Genomic DNA, 19,139 nt, shown 5'->3' on the forward strand with positions numbered 1-19,139 from the left:
AACAGGGAGGAGGAGATGATGTGGGAAGAGTTATGTGCGGATGTGGCGGTGCAGGATGTGGAGGCGAGGGCCGACCTCACAGTTACTGTGAAATGAGAGGGATGAGAGGGAAGAGGTGAAGGAGGGGACAGGTACGTTGGGCAAGCAGAAGGCAGATGATCCTGCAGCAGGCGTTTGGATGAACTGGGGAGGCAGAAAGTGAGATGGAGCCAAAGGCTCCAGTGGTTTGAGCAGGACCAGGAACAGAGTTCAGTTTGAAGCCAAATTTCATGCATCCACCAGAGAACAAAAGGATGTTGGAAACCACCCGAGTCCACAGAAGATGACAAATGGGCATCTAGACATATTCAAGGCCAACAGGCTTGAACTGCATCATGAAAAACAAAACCCTTGCTGTATGGCAGTTGAGTATTGTTCCTGATAGTTACTTTAGTACTTTTAGTTGTTTTTCAAGACAAAAAGACTTCATATTTGGGAATAAGGCATCGTCCAACACTTCAGTGCCCCTGAGAAATCTTCAAGGGGGAGAACATTCAAATTCACTCCTGCTGTTTTCCAGCACAGTTCTGAGGAAGGCCAGCAGCAAAACACCCTTTGCATTCCATGTAGGCCCCTACCTAATCTCAGGCTGGCTTTTGTCACAACCTGGCCACCCCCACTCTCCTCACCGCTGTGGTTCATACAGCTGCAGTGGCCTCCTCCTCAGCCATACCCACCTGTACACAGCCCTGCCTCAGTCTGCTGTCCATCCCGCTGGGAGAGCAGCAGTGTGTGCATCAGTCCATAGGTGTTAACATGAAACACTTTCTTTGTGTTCCTATCTGTGGGATCTGGTACCATCATCCCTTCAGACTGCACAGCAAAGCTTCCCAAAGGCTGTGTTTCTAGCACTCTCAGTAGAGTCTACCTCACATCCAGGCCAGAACAAGCCAAAGCTGCTAGTTGGTTTCTCTAGATCTAACACCCCAAGCAGTCCTGAGGCACTATTTGCCTTTTTTTTTTTTTTTTTTCCCTTCTAGGCATTTCTGCTTTGTAGAGAGGCAGACCATACACAATTCTTTACTGTATTGCAGCAGCCAGTAGTATGCATGCACTATTGCACCATCAGTTCAGACATTTGGTCTGAGGTCCAGAGAACTTTGATTTCCAGTGCTGGATCTTCTTTCCCTCCTATTCCACATGCAGCCTTTGTTTCTGTGTCCTGGTGCCTGCCAGTGCTCCCGCTCTCCTTCAGCTGGCAGGACTGCAGACTGACACTGCTCTGGAGTCAGCATGTCAGAGCAGTTACAACCCAGACACCACGACAGGGGTGGGAAGCAGGCACTGCCCGCTAGAGACTGAAACCTTTGGGCAAGGTCCTCTGGGACCGGCAGCAGGGGCAGACAGTTAGGGCTGCACAGCCATGTGTGCAGGTGTCCATTTAAAGAGTAGGGGCATGCGTGCTTTCACTAGTGAGCTTCACTCTTTACCAGCCAAAGAGAAGGAAGGGGAAGTGGCTGGCTGCAGTGATGGAGGTTAATCCTTGTAATGCTACATGAAGGTGCTGTAGAAGACAGCACCTTGTCTGTGGCAGACAGTGGTGGGGGACTCTGTGTGTGCTTCTGTGCACACACGTGTGTGTACCTTGCACAAAAAGAAAATATGCGTATCACCTGGTACGTCTGTGCAGCCTAACTCAGTGTAATGCAGAGGAATGAGAACTAGTGTAGGTAACAAACTCAGGAAAGCAAAGAGAAAATTCATGAGATGTCATGAGGGGTAATTAGGGCCCTGCTACACTGACCGTATTGCTTCCATTTCTAAGCCAGCTCAGGAATCTCTGCATGGCACTTCTATCACAGAAACAGACCTGCAGGGTGACATTTGCTCCCCCTCCTTTTTATGGGACAGGTGTGTGAGCAGCTATGTGGGAAAAAACTCACTTCAGCTGTCCTGCATTGATCCAGAGGAGCAGAAGAAAAGAAAACACCTACAACCTAATACATGTATTCTTGAGAAGGAATCCATTTAATCACAGACAAACACCTTCTTGTTTTAATCAGACGGAGTTATTTCTTCTCTAAAAATCTCACATTTTTTCCATACTTACTGTATTGCATCAGAGAGAAACAAGGACTACCATTTTAAAACAGCATTGCAGTTATATATGAAAGGCCACTGTTCTGTTAGTGAGGGTTCCTCCTCAAAGTTTAGAGTTAAGCTGTGTCAGCATCTTCTCGAGCTTTATTGCTAGTGCCATGTTACCTTTAATCTTTAATTTTCCTGACATGAAGGCCAGGGTTGGCTTTAGTTTACCTAAAGACAAGAAATAGAACCATCAGGAAATGAAAAGTAACTGGAGACAGTCTGTGCACAAGAAAACACAATGCCACTAGAGCGAGACCTAATAGCTATGTTGCTACCAAGTTCTGCTGTAAAAGCAGAGCACATTTGGGAAAGGCAGATTAGAAATGTGCAAAACAGAAGTCCAAGACATGGACCGGCCTCTTTCTGAAGCTACACTCGCTGCTAAAATTTCAGTACCTGGTGAATAAAAGCAGTATAAGCTTTTGTGCTCTTCCTGGTCACAGAAGAGAAAAATTCACAAGAATCCAAGGAGTCCTATCCTACACTTCTGCTAGAAGGAGAAGTGGTCCCGGGAGCCAAAAGCTCCTCCATCGCAGGATCACAAAGCAAGGCGGCTGTCCATTCACCCACCAGCAGAAGGTCTTCTGGGCACCAGGACCTGTGTCTGCCCTGGCAAACGCCTTTGTCACTCACCTGTGAACATCTTCACAAAGTCGCCGCTCGACATGCTCATGACCACGTCGGCCGTCACAGGAGGCTTCCCAGAACCAGCGCTCCCACCCTTGGTTTTCAGGTCAATATACCAAGTGCCTCCTTCATCACCTGAACAGACAGTGGAGAGAGGTGAGAAGGCAGCAAAGGGTGCTGCACCCTCCCTGCTCCATCTGGAGCAGTGACACGACACTACCCACGCCAGCAGTCTCTGCAAGCAGTTACCACTTGCCCCGCGTCCTGCATGCAGGCAAAGCCAGCCGCCGGCAGCCGCCCCGCAGCACTGCGTACCGGGGACACGGGCAGAAGAGCCCAAAGGCAGCACTTGCTGACAGGGCTGGGGGCAGCTGGCGCTTTTGCCATGACCCCACGAGCACCCCTGTCTACGTCATGCTAACCCTGCGCAGCAGGGCAGCGCCGTGACAAAGCCTGCCTGCCTATGCCAGGAGTGGCAGCGGCGTCCTGCACATGCTGCCGTTGGTCCGGAGCATCAGGCAGAACAGAACAAAAGGTTGTGGGATCAGCTGGAAAAGGCGAGTCTTTCTCTTTGAAAACACCAGGGCCTTTTGCTAGGAGCCCAAGCAGGTGAAGGCTTTACAAGTGATGGTCTTACCAGATAACTCAAACTGAAAGACCCCCTGAGTAGTTCTCACATACTCTTCACTCATTGCCCCCTGAATAACTCTGAATGTTTCTGCAACAGGAGTCAGCGGCTTGGCTGGACCAGACTCCGTCTTAACCTTGGCTCCATCTGGGCCTTCCTGCTGTGATCCACTTACTTTCTTCTCCTCTTTCAATGCTTGGGAAGCACCTACAAGAAAGAGATTATTTTTCTCTTGCATCTGCAAAACACTTGAAAACTGCCTGTTGGAACATGCGTAGAGAAGTCTGTTGGGAAAGATGTAAGCTTCCCAGTAGGGAAAACGAGTGTTTTCCCACTTCACTATTGATACTGATAAAGGATGGGTTTTGCACTTGGGAATCTGAACGGCTGTAGAGCACCAAAGGTAATTCTGACATCTATTTCACTTCCTAATACATCAAAAGAAAAGGGAAAATAAAATTCTAATTCTGACTGTCTACAGTTCATTGTAAAGGCTTACACAGCACATTTTCATATGCGGGGAAATGAGACACTCCTGCAAAATGTGCTGTTTGACATTAAATTTTTTTTTTCCAGCAATATTTACCTGTTACCTTCATACCACCACAATTCAGATGGTTTAAAAAGGATTCTTCAAAATAAGGAAATGTTTTTATACCATGAAATTCTTGCAGGAGGTAACATTCTTTCCCTAGCTTTAAATACAGAGTCACTTCCATAAATCATATTCTCCAATTGGGAAAAGGGAATTTGCAAAATAGCTTGAATGGAGTCAAAGCTCTTGGGAGAAAAGAAAAAAGAAAAAACAACTTGAAATAGAGAGGGCATTCATGATTGTCAGAAATGATCGACTTTTACCCACAGTGCTTTCCCTACCGTATCTTTCTTGTTTCATGGCTGTCATGTCAGTTTCAACATCTAAGAAGAAGTCAGGCATTAGGGGGTGACCTAAAAGAGAAGAAAAATGTAATAGTAAGTGCAGGTAACACTGGACAGCACAAACAAGAATACATTTCTTATGAAAGTACAACAGCGTTTCTAAGTAAATAAATTACAATTTGAAGGAAAAACAGAGCATAAAATAACTTGTTTAGAGTTTGGTTCATGTAAAATCTCTTAAAGTTGCAATGACGAACATTTGAAGAAGGAAAAATAAAATCTATCTCACTAGCTGGTAAATAGTAATATATGCATCTACAATGCAGGTACACTTTAAGTATTTTTTAAATTTAATAGGCACTTGATGATTAGAATCTCAGTGCACTTGTCATACATGCATTCCAGCAAGGCGTGTTCTGAAAGCTGAGGCAAAGCAACTTTTCACAGATTAATTTAAGTGTCTCTAGAAACAGAACTATATTAATATTCTCCATATGGCCTTCCCTCCTTCCTGAACTTACTCGCATCTTAAAGATGTTTTACCTGGTGCAATTGCATAGACATCAAAGTCCTTAATTCCTTCTTCTCTCAGCAGAACTTCATCAATAATGAAGTTTCCAGTGAAGCTTTTTGGTTTTGTTAAAATGCAATATGCAGCATCTGCAAGGATGTCCGTTTTCCTGCACTGTTTTTCTATTCCAGATCCTCCGAGCATATCCATAGCAGCTGTATGTATGGCTATAAAGTTCGAGGGGGTAAGAAAACAAAGCTTTGAACACAGACAACATGAAATTCACATTTCTCTGGCAAGTACACAAACTTTGTTTTTTCTTTTATACAAAAAGAAATTGTAGGAAGAGAAAGCTATGAAATACTACTAACCAACAAATAATTCTCTACAAGCACCAGTAAAAAAGAAAACTATTAAATATTGGAATAATGGGCAGAACTTTTTAAGACATTCACATCCCTCCATCAGTGCCCCTTCTTCCCCCCTCCCAATTTCCTCCAAGTTATTTAGGAGATAAAAAACTAACAAGACAACTGTTTTTCTCACAGTGAATGTATGATACATCAGTCATCAAGACGTATTTCCTTTGGTGATTATCACACTGCAAATCTTGATGCTTAATTTTAGCCTTGTAGTAACTCCCATGAGATACCAAAGCATCTCTTCTAAGTTAATGAGAAACCAAATAGCAAAAACTCAAATAACTTTTAACTTCTGTGCCATTCCATTAGTTTTCTTTATTCTTCCCCCACGGGAACTGCTAACATTGTGGCATGTTCCAGTCTAAGTCTGTAATTTACTCTTCCAGGCTGAGGTATCCATCTCATTTTTCTTTCATCCTGTTCCACAGAGAGGCTGTCTGGTTGTAGATTTTGGCATTTGCCATGTTACTGTTTTCCCCTCATACAGTTCTGCTTCATGTCTTTTTCCCATCTGCTGTTTAAGACAGAACACTCTGCCCCCAAGTTTTGAGACAGATTTGCAAATGCTCTCCTACACCTGGGACTGGCAGATCCTGGAAGCAGAAGGATAAAACTGACTTTAAATCACTTTTGTCCTCTTCTCAGTGTTTCCATTCCACACAAAGTAATGGCAGCTTTGATACAGACATGATTCCAACATCCCTTAAAAAGCAAAGAAAAAGCACTGTGCAGGACACATCTATCTGAGCTGGATCATTCCCCTACCAAAGTTGGAACTGGGAAAAAGGACTGCAGCCTTCAGTGCTGGTCAGGGAGATCCTGTCAAAGTGTTTTCTAGAAAAGTGCAAGAGTGGTTAGATAGCCTGACTCCCCTATTTTACTCTTCTGTGGTGAGGATTAGCCCCTAGGTTTCATTTGACCAACCTTAGTTTCTTTTTTTCCAAATCAATCAAACTGCTATAAATACACGCCTAAATAAAAAGTGGCAAATAGATACACTGTACATCCACCTAGGTCTCCTTCTCATTTTTAAGGACAGAAAATACATTTGCCTTTCTTTGGTCCTCTGAAGTAAGCTCTATCCTGCAAGATTTTTATTTTTTTTTAAATAACTACTAACAGTTCCGAGAATATTTCTGTCAAATACTCTGATTAAATTTACCAAGTTCTATTGGCCTGAATATAATCCACTATTCTGAGGATTCATTAACCTGTTCACTTTTCCTGGCCCATACTTCTGCCACTTCTCTGTTAGAGTTAGTAGTTGACTACTGCTCCTCTGAGCACAGCAAGCCTATGTGCACAGACTGAAACAAAAAAGGGTTTAAAGAGGTACTGCCTCATAGTCTGGCTGCACGTTTTTCCACCTATTTCATATACAGTCCTGCTGGTTTTCCTCTAATGCACAGGAAGAGTCTTTCAGTTCTGCCCCAGGATACCTCTGGTATGCATATGCACTCTTAGTGATGGAACTGCCCCTTGCCCTTTTGGTGGGCTTCCTCCTTCACTTTTAGAAAAATGGAGAGCTCCTGGCATCTTATTACCAGCATACTTTCACATGTTTAAAGAGTCGGATTAATCAACAGATACTGGCATCCATACTAGCACTGAGGCTAATCATGTTTGCATGAGATTATAGTAGAATTTTTAATTAAGAACTTTGCAACTGTATGTTAGATACCATGGAAGTCTGTAACTCTGTCTCTCTAGTGACCACACGAAAGTAGTTATTTTCTCACTTTTGGAAGATAAGCCTTTTGAAAGAACATTTTTTTTGTACTGGAGAATTTGCAATTATCCTCTTTTATACTTGAGGGCACATCAGTTTTCATGGAGGCATCACTGATTTATACAAATGTTGAGAGCTCATCTAATGTATCTAACAGTCTTAAACTGAATGAGCAAGAATGGATTCAGCAAATACAAAGCTCTGTCTGCATACCCTTGATTTATAGGAAGCTTAATTACTTTTTAAATTACTTTGCTGCATCTCACAAAGAGAAATCTTCATTAAAAAAGGCATTTATCAGAATATACTGTTGTCATTTGTAAACTGAATCTTCCTGCACTTTCAAGATTCATGTTCTGTGGATTGCTGAGGGGAACAGATGTTAGCTGCGCTCTGTAACAAGTCCCAGCTTCTGCAGTGTTATCCTCTTACTTATTTTAGCAGAAACAAATATGTTACCAAGGATACAGTGGCACTCTAATGCACAACAGAGAGATACTACTTTCTTTGGTTTGGGTTTCCACCCCAATAAGAATGCCAGATTTTGCAGAAGTTTAATTAATACCATCATATACATCTTTTAATCCCAGACCGTATCTGGGACACTGGTATTATTGCTGACATTTGGAGTGCTACAGCACATGTAAACACTGGAAAGAAGTAATGTATTCTACTATGCAACATAAGACTAAGTATAACTTCTGCCTATAAAGTTAGCAATCCCTCTGAAAAATTTCTTATAGTGAACAGGTGGAGAAATTCTCCTAGGTTCTGTTTTCCTTTGCCATGGAAAACAGGAGGCCAAATTATTCAGATAGGTGGGGGAAAACATCTACATTGCAAAATAAAGACCTAGCATAACTAGCTGGTCTCTACAGGAAGAATTCTTTAGCTGTCAACAGTACGTTGGGACCCATAAAATCACTGACTCATTTCCACAATAGTAGCGGATGTTTTCTCCAGCATATCAAGAATCATATAGAGAAGGTGTAGAAGAATCAGAAAGCTGTGGAGAGTACATGTAATGTGCCTATGCAGCATGTAAATATGTGCAAGACACAGGTAATCTTGTAACACCTTTTGCGTGAGGAAAAAAGTCAAATCAGTAATGTCTGCAGCTTGATACCACGTAACTCTGTCTGAATGAGATAGTCTGGATTAATTTCCTCACTGTCTCTAACTCTCATATACAATTTACATTGCTCAATCAGTCAGTGACCAATAAAACACAAAATGGTAAAGATTACCTCTGTTAATGGAGAAGCAAATTACTCCTACATATAGGATTCTGAGGAGATATAAAATCCATTTAGCAGTGGCATTTTAGGGACAAACTAAGCGGGATGGGCGTGAGGTCTAAGGAGCTAAGGGCTTTGAGAACCAAATTTCATGGCTCATTCTAGATGACAAAGACAGATCCTGGGAAATCTCCACTGAAACCTTTCTGAGGTTTCCCTGGAGCACTCAAGAAGAAAGTACATGGAAATAAGTGCATGTTTCTTCTAACTCCTTCAGAAATACAAAAAATACAAGAGACACCCAAAACCTGAAAGGTGAGCTTTCACTCCACTGCTGGGAAGGCAATCCAGACCCTGAAGTTGTATGTGCAGTTGCCTTCAGTACATTAAAAATGAAGAGCTTATCCTCTTCAAAATAGACAGTAAAGGTTTTGATATAATTATCGTGAATTATATAATTACCATTCAAAAAGTGAATCCCTTATTTCCATGGGTAAAACTCATAGTGTAAGCATCGATGTCATTTACTGAGAGAATTTAGGATGCAAGCATCCAGACTGATAAAAAAGGACCAGGTCTGTCAGACATACTAACCCACGTGTTCAACTGAGTATCACCTGGAGTATTTAAGCAAAGAAACTCAGCTAATTTTGTCTGAAATAATTAAGTCTTGGTCATATTCCTCACTTTAGAGGAAGCAAATCAGAGAGGTTCCACACTAGAAGTTAAAAGGGGCCTGCAACTCCTAACAGGAAAACATTGAAAAGTGCCTGGGTACAAACGCTTCTTACACTGGAGCACTAGCCCCAGAAGAGGATCTTGGTTCATATTTTTATTTCCTATTCCTTCTTTCCTCCCTTCACTAGTTAAGGGAATAAACTGCTGTTGTAATGCTTCATAACACAATAACTAGGCTCACACCATTAAAGGGCAGGATTACCCTCTGTCTTTACTGATCTTAACATCAGTATCATTTCTGCACATAGATGTATTTGGGGTGAAGAAACTGCCCTCTTTGGAAAACAGCTGACTAGACCCTGAATAGCAGCCTTGATCCTCACTGACCCGAAGATGACAAACTGAAGTGAATACAATGTGGGAACGTTGAGTTGTTTTTCTTCCACAGAGCTCTAACTTCCTGTGACTTGCGAGCAGATGGTTCTGTGAACAACTGTTTGCTGGCCCACTGCACTAAAACTTCTAGGAACAGGGGTTTTCTGAATTATTTCTGTATTTACAGAGGTATGTATCTTGTCAGTTCCATCTAGCTCCGACAATTTAACTAGCAAGGAATTCTATATACTACTACATACACAGACATTTAATACCTGCTAACAAAAGCATGCTAATACTTCTGTGATTCTCTTCAAACCAGAACTCTGCGTGCAGGAGAAAGAGCACAAGCAAGCCAAATACTACATTGATGCTTCAGCCAACTGAAATGGTAGAATGGGTTGCAAACTAGCTGAAGATGAGTTTGGATCGAAGTGGCAATGGTCTAGTGAGAACTAGGAATGAAAACCAGCGCCCATGTAGGATGAACAAAGAACATGCAAAAGAACTGCTGGGTCTCCTGAATCAATTCCAGAAGAAATTTGAATTACAATCAAAGTCAAATAAAACAAGCTGTAGAAGACAAAATACAGAAAGTAATTATTTTAGTACCATTAAAAATAAAAAAAAAAATCACCTGTTTTAGGCCATAAGGCATTGACAGCAACTTCTCCTCTAAATTCTTCTGCCATTCCCAAGACACACATGGACATCCCATATTTAGAAATGGTATAAGCTAAGACAAGAAGTATAAAAAAGATTAAAATTTACACTCTATCAACAGAAGTTTACTTATGAAGGAAAGAAAAACCAAATTATTTGTTCATAAGGAAAATTAAGTTTTGGGGACGAAACAGTATCTTCCTAGAGTCAAAATCTCTCCCTTCTCCCCACCACCTCCAGCAGAACAAACTGCAGTCTGCCATCTTTTCACTACAAATAAAATGAGCTATGCATGTTTTGACAAAAATGACGACTAAAGCCTAGCTGTATGGTGGTTTTGTTATGCTTTTTATACACAGTACAATGACGAGAGTGCTCCATTTTTTTCAAGATGCCTAATGCATACTAGATGCTAATGACCAAACTAGTATTCTACAGAAAACAAAAAGGGAAAACAACAACAAAAAAGAAATTCTAAATCCTTGTCATTTGTCTACTTTGAGAAGGGAAACTTTCTGGAGGTGAAGAACTGGGACTTGCTGGAGGAGTTTAACATGACAAGTGTCCAAAACTAAAAGGTTTTTTTACTGTTTTAAAATGAACAACATTAACCTCAAGACAACATGGGGTCCCTTTCCCACCCCAAAATTAATTTCCATTTTAAAAACCAACACTGAACTTTATTAAATCAAATGTGAAGATGAATTGGAAGAAAATAGATTTTGGGTTTCAATTTCTATTTGGAACAGAAAATACTTTGTAGTCTTAAGAATTCCCACGAAAAAGCACAGACTCTTACCTTAAAAACATTCTTGAGAACATAAAGAATATATTAGGCAATGAAACCTGCACTACATTTTCCCACAAAACAATTTCTTTTAGGTTAGGTACAAAACACTCTGGGGAACCATTAATGGCAGTCTGTATATAGTGCTAAAGATACAAGATCTGGCATTCTAGGCTGGCACTCCTGCACATTTCACCAGGTATTTATGTGGTTCTCAAAAAAACAAAACCAAAGACACTGAATGCTACTCACCACAATGATTTTTGAACCACATGGGATTCAGATTCATAGGTGGGCTTAGGTTCAGGATATGGGGGTTCCTACTCTTCCTCAAATGGGGAAGGCATGTTTTAGACCTGAAACATAGATTCAGACAAATCAGTCACTTCTTATTTTATGGAACACCTATAATTACAGGAAAAAACATACTAGCAGATCAGTATTTTCATTTTCATGAAAGTCCAACACTAAGCTGAGACCCTGCCCTTGTATCAATTATTTAACTGATAGAAAAAACAACAAGAAAAAATCTTTCCTAGCTCACTTATCTCAGGCCTAGTATTCATTCCTGCTAACTGGAACACATTCTCCAAATAGTGCAGCAGCATTGACTAAAGCTGATTTTCCAGATGCTCAGAAGCCATAATCTCCTTGTAATAGTTCTGGTAGGGGCAACAAAACGCTATGAGGCAACAAACAAAATTAACAGTGCAGAGCATCGTTTAGCCATAAATATATCCTCTTCTGATCACATACCTATTTCTTCTTTAAAATCACGTTAATGAAATAATATTGTATAGTGAAAGGCTATTACAAATATTCCAAGCAAAACTGAAAACCTATTTTCTGCTGACTAGAAGAGTCACTATTTCAGTCAACTTAGAATTTACACATATCTGTAAATTATAACTTCTACTTTACAGAAACCGCCATTTAACTTCACTCGTAGAACTACGGCATGTTTTTATTTGATCTCTGCTGGAGAATTTTTAATCAAGCTTCATAGGGAGAACAGCACCGCAGTGGACTGCACTACTGACATACTATTCACGTTTCAACAGGACCCACACGTACTGTCTGCCACAGAAGGGACACCTTCAACTGTAAAATAATTGAAGTGGTAAAGTAAATAATTTACCACCCACTTAAATGTCCTGGAGTCTCAACTCTTTTCAGTGGCAGTGTGCGAAGTTCACTAACAGATGTCTCAATTTCTTAATGCACAGGAACCAAAAATATGTCAACAGATATACTCCATAAGATCGGACATCCTCCCTACCTCCTCCACACAGACAAAAAATCCACACTTTTTTTTTAGGTATTATTAGTTTCTCAACATAAAATTGCAAACAGATCTCTACAAATTACAAACAAAAGCAACACACAAAGCAAGGGGAAGAAAAGGCTGAAATGCTTCACTAGGTCTTCCCAATTGACAGCTATAGAAGCAATGACAAAGATCATTTGTAACTTCCCTTGAGAGGCATTAATCTTTCATATACTCTTTCATTCACAGCAACAGAACCTGTTTTTTAATCTATTTTAATCTATTTCAGGCAGAGTAGCACTGAAAGGAAAGATGACTTTAAGAATTCTCCATAATTTGGAATAGCTAGATGTACCATCAAGAAAGTGATCGTTGCTGTTGGGTGATGAGGGGTATGTGGAGCTTGCCACTGGCAACACAGTGGAAACCATTCAGAGATTTAGCAAGAGATATCGACAGTGTTTTCTGGAATGCCAAGTTCCAAAGCCAATTTTCCTTTCTGAGCATGGAACCGCTTACAGTTATAGCCTTTCACAAGCAGACATCAGAGAGCAGAAGCACAGAAATCCCACTCTGCAAGCACAGGCTTTCTTCCACCCTCCTCTCTCCATGCTATCTACATGCTGTGCACACATCTCTCTAATTCAGAAAGCTGCTGTTCATGTGTGTTTTTACACTATTCTAGTGGCAAAACCCTTCACTGATTCTTAGCAAAAGAACATTAAGGAATATAATCATAACATCTGACAACCAAATTCATCTGCACAAAGGAGAATGACAGACACTGTGGTAGATAAAACTTTGATATAAAAGCTCCTGATCACATCAAGCAACAACTGAATTTAGAGAATCTGCATCACCTTAAGGGGTGTTTTTTATAACACAACCTCGTCAAAAACAAAGTTTTCTTTTTAAAACAGAGCAATTTTAAATTACATCCTGTAAGTCTAAAGATGATACCACCTGCTAAATCCATTTCCAAAAAATGAGCAAAATAAGGACCACAGGAATTGTGAAATCAAATCTTGGTATTGTAATTTAAATAAATGATACAATTGATAAGCTGAGAGTAGGCGGAGAACACTGTAGATCATTAAGTTACGTCTTTAACATTTCTCTTTTAACTATGGTAAGTTATATAATGTCTCTGAAGATGAGAAAGCTTATGAGAAGGAAGCTGACAAACACATTGTACTTGATGTATGCAAAGAGTTAGTCATTTTGCTTGAAATGAAAGAGGAGACAGCATTTAACAAAGCCAAGCTGGAGTTCCATTTGAAATAAACTAGTTTCTGCTTCCTACCTGCACGGAGGGGCTTGTTAACACTTAATGACTACAGTAATAAGGTTCCTGTTTACTCTATTTGCAATTAATTCTTGCAAATATTAATATCAAACCAGCTGGCCAATAACTGAGCAATTTCCTGTCAGCACACGTAGAATACTTACACTCCAACTCTAGGGCAGCAAGACAGCTACACAATTTCTCAGAAAAACTGAGATAACATCATACGTTTCGTTACAATTACTTTGCCTCCCTCTCTCAGCACTTACGTAAGGTAGGTTCCTCGTACATTGACATCCATCATAAGATTGACCTTCTTCGTTTCTGTTTCCAAAGTGCCAGTCAAAGAGATGGCGCTTGCATTGTTCACCAAAATATCAATCCCTGGTTTTAAAATAAGCCATTTCACATTAACATTTAAAGACAAAAAGCACAAGTTCTTTTCTCTTTTTAACAATCTGTCTGTTAACGTCTCCTCCACACCTTAGCGTACCTCCAAAAGTCTTCACAGCTTTCTCCACGGCATTAATAATTTGCTGTTCTTCCCTCACGTTAACCACACATGGCAAAGCCTTTCCTCCAGCTGCTTCAACTGCACAATTAAAAAATTAAACATGTAAAAATTTGCTGTCAGATGGAACAAATAGCATCAACCTACTGAGAATCTCTCATTCAATTACATGCTTCAGGAAGGCACTGAAAATCACACACTCAAACTGCAACCTTTTTATGTGTTGTGTAAAGAACAGGGAAGCCAAAGCCAAACCTTAACACTGAGAACGTATACAGTATACACATATATCTCAATTAACACAGCATTTTCACATCCATACACATACATCTTCATTACAGTAATATTTTGATACCTACCAGCATTCCTGGGAGGCAAGAGAAGCACTAAGATTATTTTATTAAAGGTGATTTGGAACTAAGAGAGTCTATGCAGTTTTCCACTCAGGTATGACAATTAAGCTAGGGCATACACCCAGCACCTGAAGCCCACCCTCATTTATTACAACTTACTCTCTGCTGCAGCAGTGTAGATAGTCCCTGGAAGAGTAGGATGGGGCTCAGCTGTCTTGGCAGCTATCACAATGTTTGCACCATCCTTAGCAGCTTTCAAGGCAATGGCTTTGCCAATGCCCCGGCTTGCGCCCGTGATGAAGAGAGTGCATCCTGCTAGTTTCCTAAAGGGGAAAGTGGAGGGTAAAGAGGGAGAACAAAGCAAAATCTGCATATCATTGACTTTTAGCACTCTTTAAGGGCAAAAGTAACTACAGCGGTCTTCCAACCAGACAAATACCTTCATCAATTTACTAAGAAAGCAGCCCCTAAGTACAAAAGAAATGGCTACAGCTACAGCAAGTACAGTATTACTGAAGGTAAGACCACTCTCCAAGTTTGCAAACACTATAAAGCAAGAAGGTTACACAGGTCACCCAATTACATTTCTCCCTTTTTGTAAAATGATCCAACACACTCTTTACAACAGAGTTGCCACATTCTCAAACACTGGAAGAGGAGTAAGTTATAAAACCAAAATGCCAGTCTCTAATGAGACAACACACCTAGGTAGCTCTCTGTAATTTACTACTCACAGCCCTCTAAACACAAAAAACTGCTGTCTCAACATGGTATAAAGCTCAAGTCCAGAACCACAATGCCAATGCGGGGTGCCACATGCAAGTGCCAAAAACTTCATTTTCAGAAATGGCAATTACTTCTTAAGGTATTACACTAAACGCAGCAGTTTCCCAGTAACTACATTTTTTGACTTCCCAAAAACTGGGTCCAATCAAAACCTCTGGAGAAACTATTAAGTTTTAAAGTGTCAGAAAGATGTCTGGCTTACACAAGCAATGCCACTGAATTTTTGAAAAACAAAACAGCAACTCCAGTTTAAAGCATATTCAACAACAAAGCCTCTTAGACCACAGGTTTTCCATATGAAGGAACGTGCATATCAGTGTTCTGTATAAAGCTTTTGTTGCTTTCTGTAACTCAGTGGAAAAAAACAAGAATGCCAAGTTTTCAGCCCCCGTTAAAGAATGCATATAAACTATGTAGTACAGCAACTTCACTTTTCACTCGTACCACAAATGTTACATACTAGCCTCCAAGCTTGCATTAGTCTTCCTTTCAGTCTGGGCCAGATTTGACTTACTACTGTTTCTCCAGGTCTGTTTTTTCCCTCCAGTCCAAGAGCATCCCTCTGTAAAACACCCTCTAGGAGGATAAATGTTTGCTTTCAGAAGGCAGAAAACTGCGATAGGGCAGGGAGGGATCCCCTGCAGTGGCACAGTTGGGCATCTATGGGGTTCCAGGAAGCCAATGGAGCCCTGCAGATGCCATTTCAAACAGCTTTCCTCTGCAAAATTGGGTCACAGAGAGGCATGGGAAGAAAAATCCCGAAACAGCACAGTGAATCACAGAAAAACACTGCTGAGAGTCGAGACACATGTGGTGAGGAAAGTTCATCTTTGCAATACATAGACTGTAAAACTCAGTCAAGTAAGGCCAGAATCTGGCTTCTACCTTCAACCAACTAGTATGAGGTCAGCAGATTCCACCTTAGTCACGGAAGAGGTAAATGGGGTCCAGTGAGAGGCAGTTCTAAAGGAGAAGGAAGCTGAGGAATGCTGGCCGGGCTTTAAGACCCTCCAGGGGCAATAGTTGTCTATTCAAGAAGACAAGTAGACATACCAGGAGACTGGCATGGCTATGCTGGGGACTTGTGGCTCAGCTCCTGTGTAAAAGGTGTCATACAGGGAGTAGCAGCAAGGACAGGCCACAAAGGAGGAATTAGAAATATCATCTGGGCATGTCAGGGTGGCATCAGGAAAACCAAAGTTCACCTGCAGATGAGGCTTTTGAAGAACATCAAGGGCACAGGGGTTTCTGCTGCTACACTGGTAGTAAAAGCAGGCCCTTTGCTCAATGGGGTCAGGAAAGCAAGGCTTTCAATGCCATCTCTCACAATATTTTGCATCCAATTTAAGACGTTATGGTCTGGATGGGTGCACAACCTGATGGGTAAAAACTAGTTGGGCAGTCAGGCTCAGAGGGTGGTGGTTAAGTCATACTCTGCCCAGAGACCAGGGCAGAGTATCACTCCTGGACCAGTCCTGTTTAATATCTTTATAAACAAGCTGAAGGAGGTGACAAAATGCCCTGAGGGTGGACGACAACCGATTCACAAGCTTGCAGGGAGGGTTGCTATCCAGAGGGTGCCCAAAAGGCTAGACAGACAGAAGCTTGATGAAATTTAACATGGAGATATGCACAGCCCTGCATCTGGGAAGAAAGAGTCCCTGAAACGACACAGGCTAGGGACTGAATGGCTAGGGAGCACTCTCCTGAAAAGGCCTTGGGGGACTTGGCTAAGCATGGGCCAGCAGCTACAAGAACACCATAACCAGAAGGTCAAGGGAAGGGATTATGCCCCTCTATTTGGCACTCGTAAGACCACACTTACATCCTGTGACGAGTTTTGGGTCCCTCAATACAAGGTATGTGTTGACAAATGGGAGCAAGTTCTGTGAAGGGAGACAGAGATGGCTGGAGGCTCAGCACTGGTGTGAAAGGGCCAGTTCAGCCTGGAGAACAGCTTTTGGGGGGGACCTAGCAGCAGCCCCCCAATACCTATGCAGTGATTGAGGAGATGGAGCCAAGCATACATGCTGTGGTGCAGCGCAAGAGGATGACAGAATACAGGCCCTTTGAAACTGAAAGAAAAAAGGTTTGAAGTGGAGGAGTTCAGACTGTCCTCCCCATGATGACAATCAGGCAACAGAACAGGGGACTGAGCTGTTTCCAGCCTTGGAGGTTTTCCTTGGAGACCCAAATGGACAAAGCCCTGAGCCACCATGTCTGATCTTGCATCTGACCTGGCTGAACGCCAGTCCAACCAAAGAGGTTGGACTGGAGACCTCTAAAGGTCCCTTCCAATCTGAATTATGCAATGATCCAACCTGGAAGAGTCCAGCCGCAGATTCAATTCCTTTCCCCAAATTATTATCCTATTCAAAATGTCAGGGAACATATTCTATTCATTCCAGTTACACGCTCTCTAGTTTTCCCCTCCGACCTTTCCTACACTGGCCATCACTCTCAAGTTTTCTTCTCAGCACAACTGCATCTCCTGCCTACATAAACATCCTTTTTCTCTCTAGGCTTACCATCACCACTGACTACCTTCCCTCTCTGGAGCTTCCTTCCTTCAATTCTAGCTCCACAATCTCCAATTCTGTCCCTACAGCCCCCAGAAATAGTGTTCACCAAAAGAAGCAAAGCCTTACTAACAGGAAAAATTAATTTTCACTTCATGTCCTCTGAATCATTGAGCTGACTTGATACTATCTCTCACACTCGCTTTTTTTTTAAACATCCTTGATTCTTCCTTAACTTTACTTTAATTGTGTCTCACTCAATAAGTTTAATTCATCCTGTGTCACAGCATCCACTAAGCCAGATGTGCCAACCTCTTAAAATGTTTATTCAGTGTACCCAAAAGAGCTGCCCAGAATTTAGAGCATTTTACTCTCCTTAGCAGACTGAGAAGCTATCAAGACTTAGGATTTACTTCTCAATTCACTTAGCAGTCCAATAGTTGACAAGTTTTTAAAGCATGTGCTCATCTAAAATTGCTCGTGACCTGTATTTTGGAAGGCTACATCTTTATTGCTTCTGTCGCAGTTGAATTCTGGTAATAAGACAGAAAATGTCACATTCACCTCTATGCCCTGGAGTCTCAGAGATCCTGAAAAAAATGAAGATGGGTTCCTTTCTCACCAGGCATGACTGCTAATATAGAAACTTGCAGGCCACATCAGGGACAGTTTTTACAGCTTGCTTACACATATGTTAGGAATTTAGTGAATGATCCTGTTTATAATGCACAGGAACAAATAATAACAATTTATTTTCCCAGCTGTTACCAGTGCGGGCTCTGAAGAAAGGCAGAAAATGGCTCTAAATTAAGATCCTATACTAGAAAAAAATTTGATTGTCGGTTAAGGCAGCACTGGCTTAGAATAAGAGAGAAAAAAATAGTTTAATATATATAAAATTACAGATGTACTACCCAATTTAGATCAAAGTCCTCCAACAACTATTTCCATTGCAAAACACTCCCACTCAAGGACACTGACTACAGATCCTCACGAAGGTTTCCAGGACCTCTGCCAGTGCCCACCTGCCCCCTTATCTCCTGGACGTGCTTCCAGCCTCTCTGCTGTGGACTAACTCCTTGACCCGGACCTCTGATATCACCACGCATTGCACAAGCATGGGCAGGTGACCCCAAGGCTGGTGTGACCAGAGGCCAGTGTGACCCGAGGTGTGAGCAAAGCCCACTCACAAACACGCTGGAGACGAGTGGGGATGGTGGGCTGCACCCTGTGGGGCACGGCAATGCTACCCCTAACTGGAAAAAAAAACCTCATTACAGGAGCACTCGTACCCTCCGATATAATATTTCACTTTCAGATGCTTACAAGCGCTGTCCTGCCTAACCTGTTTGGAGGGGAAAGAAAACCACGCCGAGGTGAGTGCCCAGCAAACCACCCCGGCACCACGACGGACCCCGGCCGAAGCCCACCTCGCCCCGAGAAAAGGCCTTCGGTGGCTGAAAAGCCACGGTTTTTACCTCAGCCTCGCCCCCAGCCCCCGCGGCTCTGCCCGTCGCTGCCGCCGCCTGAGGAGCGGGAAGCGGCGGCCAGGGCCGAGGGGTGGGGGGTGTCCGCGCCGGCAGAGGGGCGCGGAAGGAGAAGGAAGGGCCGGGGCGGCTTACCCCGTGTTGGGCAGCATGGCGGCTCGGCTACGGGACGCCCCGGGGCGGGCAGCAGGCCTGGGAGGACCGTGGGGGGCCGTCCCGCTTCGCGCAGCCGCTGTGGTAGCGAGAGGCGGAGCGGTCGGGCGAAGG

The 19,139-nt window shown here is 42.3% G+C and overlaps 1 protein-coding gene across 1 annotated transcript; it reads right to left on the reverse strand.

Moving 5' to 3' along the window:
* Positions 1 to 1,986: 1,986 nt before the first annotated feature.
* Positions 1,987 to 19,126, reverse strand: HSDL2 (hydroxysteroid dehydrogenase like 2). Its single transcript, XM_054810274.1, has 11 exons — positions 19,008 to 19,126; positions 14,240 to 14,403; positions 13,710 to 13,808; positions 13,486 to 13,600; positions 10,917 to 11,020; positions 9,852 to 9,950; positions 4,805 to 4,999; positions 4,259 to 4,330; positions 3,392 to 3,589; positions 2,761 to 2,889; positions 1,987 to 2,295 (listed from the first exon to the last, which is right to left on the reverse strand). Exons 1-11 carry the CDS (start codon positions 19,022 to 19,024, stop codon positions 2,183 to 2,185), a joined length of 1,305 nt encoding a protein of 434 aa, XP_054666249.1. The 5' UTR covers positions 19,025 to 19,126; the 3' UTR covers positions 1,987 to 2,182.
* Positions 19,127 to 19,139: the final 13 nt, after the last annotated feature.

The sequence above is a fragment of the Grus americana genome, chromosome Z (assembly GCF_028858705.1).
Source record: "Grus americana isolate bGruAme1 chromosome Z, bGruAme1.mat, whole genome shotgun sequence".
In the NCBI taxonomy this organism is placed as follows: Eukaryota; Metazoa; Chordata; class Aves; order Gruiformes; family Gruidae; genus Grus; species Grus americana.